Consider the following 4,088-nt stretch of genomic DNA (forward strand, 5'->3'; position numbering starts at 1 on the left):
AGTATTATCCGTACTACTTATTTCTCTAAAACAGCATGCGACGGAATTTTAACAGGCAGAAAAGAATCTAAAACAGCATTTTCCATTTTTCCTCTAATATTAATTCAGAAGTCAGGATTTCGTTTTCAGCAACAATAAGATGTTGTGCAGCCGTTCTTCCACGAGGCATTTTCGATTTCTCATAAGAAACTATGATATTCAATCACGTGTGTGATTTATATTATAAACAGTTAACGGCAATCAAATCACGTGATTTATTTATAAACAAAGAAGTACGGATAATACTGGTAAGACGTTCAGTTATTCCCCTTGTAATTTATTTACTTTTTTAACCCCTCGAAACTGGAAGATTACCGTTATTTTTAATAAACTCCGATGATCTTGCCTAATTCGAAGCTCCATACAATAGTAAAAATATTCAATGTTGCTAGTCTATGTTCGATATGAATTCTTTTGTCCGTAAACTTCTTTAATTATGCTAAGAAAGTCTGGATTTTACTTGGCATGGACATCAAAATGCTCCAAATTTTTAATTTCTTTAATTACATTAGATATTCCATTTGCTGATAGTGTCCATTCAAAGCCGTTTATTGTTTTATCATAGCGGTATCACTTGCTACATATCTCTGTTGTTTATTCTGTCAAAATGATCCACGTTAATAGTTCAGTCCATTTTTAGCTCCTGAGAATAAACAATTATCTGCCAGATCGTAAAACACAAATAGCCAACTGAAACGTGGAGCCTTGATTTTTGTTGTTGGCACTCCGTCGCTTACGACGCCGAGGGTTCCAGTTGATCCGATCAACGGAACAGCCTGCTCGTGAAATTAACGTGCAAGTGGCTGAGCACTCCACAGACACGTGTACTCTTAACGTAATTCTCGGGGAGATTCGGTGTGACACAGTGAAATTAACGTGCAAGTGGCTGAGCACTCCACAGACACGTGTACCCTTAAGGTAGTTCTTGGGAAGATTCGGCGTGACACAGTGAAATTAACGTGCAAGTGGCTGAGCACTCCACAGACACGTATACCCTTAACGTAGTTCTCGGGGAGATTCAGCGTGACACAGTTTTTATATATATATATATATATATAAACTACACTCTCGGAGTGGTTGGCGTTAGGAAGGGCATCCAGCAGCAGAAACTCTGCCAGATCAGAAGGGAGCCTGGTGCAGTCATCTGGTTTCACCAGTCCTCAGTCAAATCGTCCAACCCATGCTAGCATGGCTACAGTCAAATGACTGAAACAAGTAAAAGAGTAATATTTCTATAGTTGAATCTCTGCTTTTTAAGTATTTTCTATATCTTCTCTTTCTCTATCATTTCAGAAAAGGAGTTTGTTATGTCAGATACATCAAGAAAATTGATCATCTTTTGAAGACTAATGGAAGATGTTATAAATAATAGATATCACCCTGTTTATAGAATATATCTATGGTGAATATCTGTGAGATAACAATATCTCTTCTGATTAATAGCAACGTTTCTTTTCCTCGTTGCCTGTAATATTTACAAAACTATTTCACACTCTGTTTAAACTTGGAAAATCTGCAAAGGTGTTTGTATCGTCTTCAGATATTGACAAAGATCATAGTTGCTGGAAATATAGCTGTTGAAGTGTTTGAATAAACATAGAAATATAAAGAAAAGAAAACAAAAAAATATATATATATTGTGGTGTCGTAAAGAAACATTATAGAACAATGAGTTATGTGAGAAATGTAAAGAATGACTTATTTCCTGAAGAGATGACAAAAGAAAGAGGAAAAAAGTTGTACCATTGTGACGTCTGTAACAAGTCATTCTCTCACAAGGGAAATCTCAATAGACACAAACGTATTCACACAGGAGAGAAGCCATATCACTGTGATATCTGTGGGGAAGCATTCTCTAAAAAATACACTTTGACTACTCACACATACATTCATACAGGAGAGAAACCTTATTGCTGTGATATCTGTGGTAAATCATTCTCCCAGATAGGTGCCTTAACTATCCACAAATATATTCATACAGGAGAGAAGCCATTTCACTGTGACATCTGTGGTAAATCATTTTCTCAGAGCGGTAACTTAAGTAAACATATACACATTCATACTGGTGAAAAGCCATACGGCTGTGATATTTGTGGTAAATCCTTCTCTCAGATTGGTTCCTTAACTATGCACAAACGTATTCACACAGGAGAGAAGCCATATCACTGTGATATCTGTGGTAAATTTTTCTCTCAGACATGTAACTTAGCTACACACAAATGTATTCATACAGGAGAAAAGCCATATTCCTGTGAGATATGTGGTAAATCGTTCTCTCAAAGTGGTAACTTAACTAAACATATATCTATACATATTGATCACTGACAAAATCCACAGCAAAACGAACATCATGGTAATCATAGAACAGCAATTTTATTAATTTTTGCTCAACAATTAATTTTTTTACATTTTCCTTGTTTGGTTAAATACACTAATTACAGCATATTTGGAGGTGCAATGGCCCAGTGGTTAGGGCAGCGGACTCGCGGTCATAGGATCGCGGTTTCGATTCCCAGATCGGGTGTTGTGAGTGTTTATTGAGCGAAAACACCTAAAAGCTCCACGAGGCACCGGCAGGGGATGGTGGCGAACCCTGCTGTACTCTTCCACCACAACTTTCTCTCACTCTTTCTTCCTGTTTCTGTTGTGCCTGTAATTCAAAGGGTCAGCCTTGTCACACTGTGTCATGCTGAATATCCCCCGAGAACTACATTAAGGGTACATGTGTGTGTGGAGTGCTCAGCCACTTGCACATTAATTTCACGAGCAGGCTGTTCCGTTGATTGGATCAACTGGGACCCTCGACGTCGTAAGCGACGGAGTGCCAACAACAACAACAGCATATTTTTTTTTCCATTAAAATACCATGAGAACCAACAGCTTTGAAATATCCAGAACAAGCAATATACCAATACGAATGAACCTACAGAACCTGCACACCAACAGCATGATGAACACACAACCTAATGTAACTAGAATGACAGGGCAAGCACTATACAACCCTAGGTCACTAACAACAGTCACAAATAGGTGTTCCTGCAGGAATAAATCTAATTACCCAATGGATAACTTCTATGAGATTCATAATGTTGTTTATAAATGCACTGTGCACACAAGGGAAGGCACTTATGTGTACATTGGTACCACAGCTGACTATATCAAGACTCGATACAAAAATCATGTATCTTGCTTTAAAAAAAGTGAACAAGAATTTCCGTGACAACTGAAAACTGACAACATTAACTATGAGCTATCATGGTCAATTATAAAATACATGAAGAGCTATAACGCACGTTCTAGGAGGTGTGGACTGTGTTCTAAGGAATCCCTATTAATTTTACTTACTAGGGGCAAAAGTGAATAATAAATTAACAGAACAAATTACCCATTGTTTACATGCTATGAAAGCAACCTTCAAATACTACCACACTGTAAACACAACACTGAACTGCCATAATCCACATTGAACAGTGAACCCCGTGCTATCAATTGCTATATCTGTCTCTATACCCCTGGACAAATATATGTGTCTTTACTTATGTAACATCTATTGTCCTGTGTCTACATTATGTGTGCGAATAATCTTACATGTATATACAATCTATGTGTACATATATACATATATATGCAGAGTGTACCTATTTGTATCTGCCTGTGTGTACATATGTGTACTGAGTGTAAGTACGTATGTATATACGTGAATACCTATGTGTGTATGGGATTGGCTGACATACGCATGTAATGTATGCTGGCATGAGCCCATGAATAAACTTATTATGTACATCTGTCTGTCTTTGCATTGATTTAAACATATGAATGTGCACATCTGTTTGACTGTACATCTGTCTAACTCAGGGGGTTTTCAAACTGTGGTCCGCGGTCCACAGGGGGTCCGTGGACAGCAAATACCTTTTATGGGCAATTTGATTTTATATGTTTTTTAATCGAAATCTTTTAATTGACAATTAACCTATTTGTTAAATACTGTTAAATAAATAAATGCAAAAATATATGTTATTTTAAGCAAATATTTATGTATAAATTTCATA

The 4,088-nt window shown here is 36.9% G+C and overlaps 1 protein-coding gene across 1 annotated transcript in view; it reads left to right on the forward strand.

The window, feature by feature from the left end:
* Nucleotides 1-3,824, forward strand: part of LOC106876802 (zinc finger protein 239) — a 56,020-nt gene extending 52,196 nt beyond the window's left edge. Inside the window, exon 2 of the mRNA XM_052977914.1 lies at nt 1,988-3,824. Within this exon, the coding sequence (XP_052833874.1) occupies nt 1,988-2,364 (377 nt within the window). The 3' untranslated portion in view covers nt 2,365-3,824. The remainder of the gene's footprint in view (nt 1-1,987) is intronic.
* The last annotated feature ends 264 nt before the right edge of the window (nt 3,825-4,088 follow it).

The sequence above is a fragment of the Octopus bimaculoides genome, chromosome 29 (genome assembly GCF_001194135.2).
Source record: "Octopus bimaculoides isolate UCB-OBI-ISO-001 chromosome 29, ASM119413v2, whole genome shotgun sequence".
Taxonomy (NCBI): domain Eukaryota; kingdom Metazoa; phylum Mollusca; class Cephalopoda; order Octopoda; family Octopodidae; genus Octopus; species Octopus bimaculoides.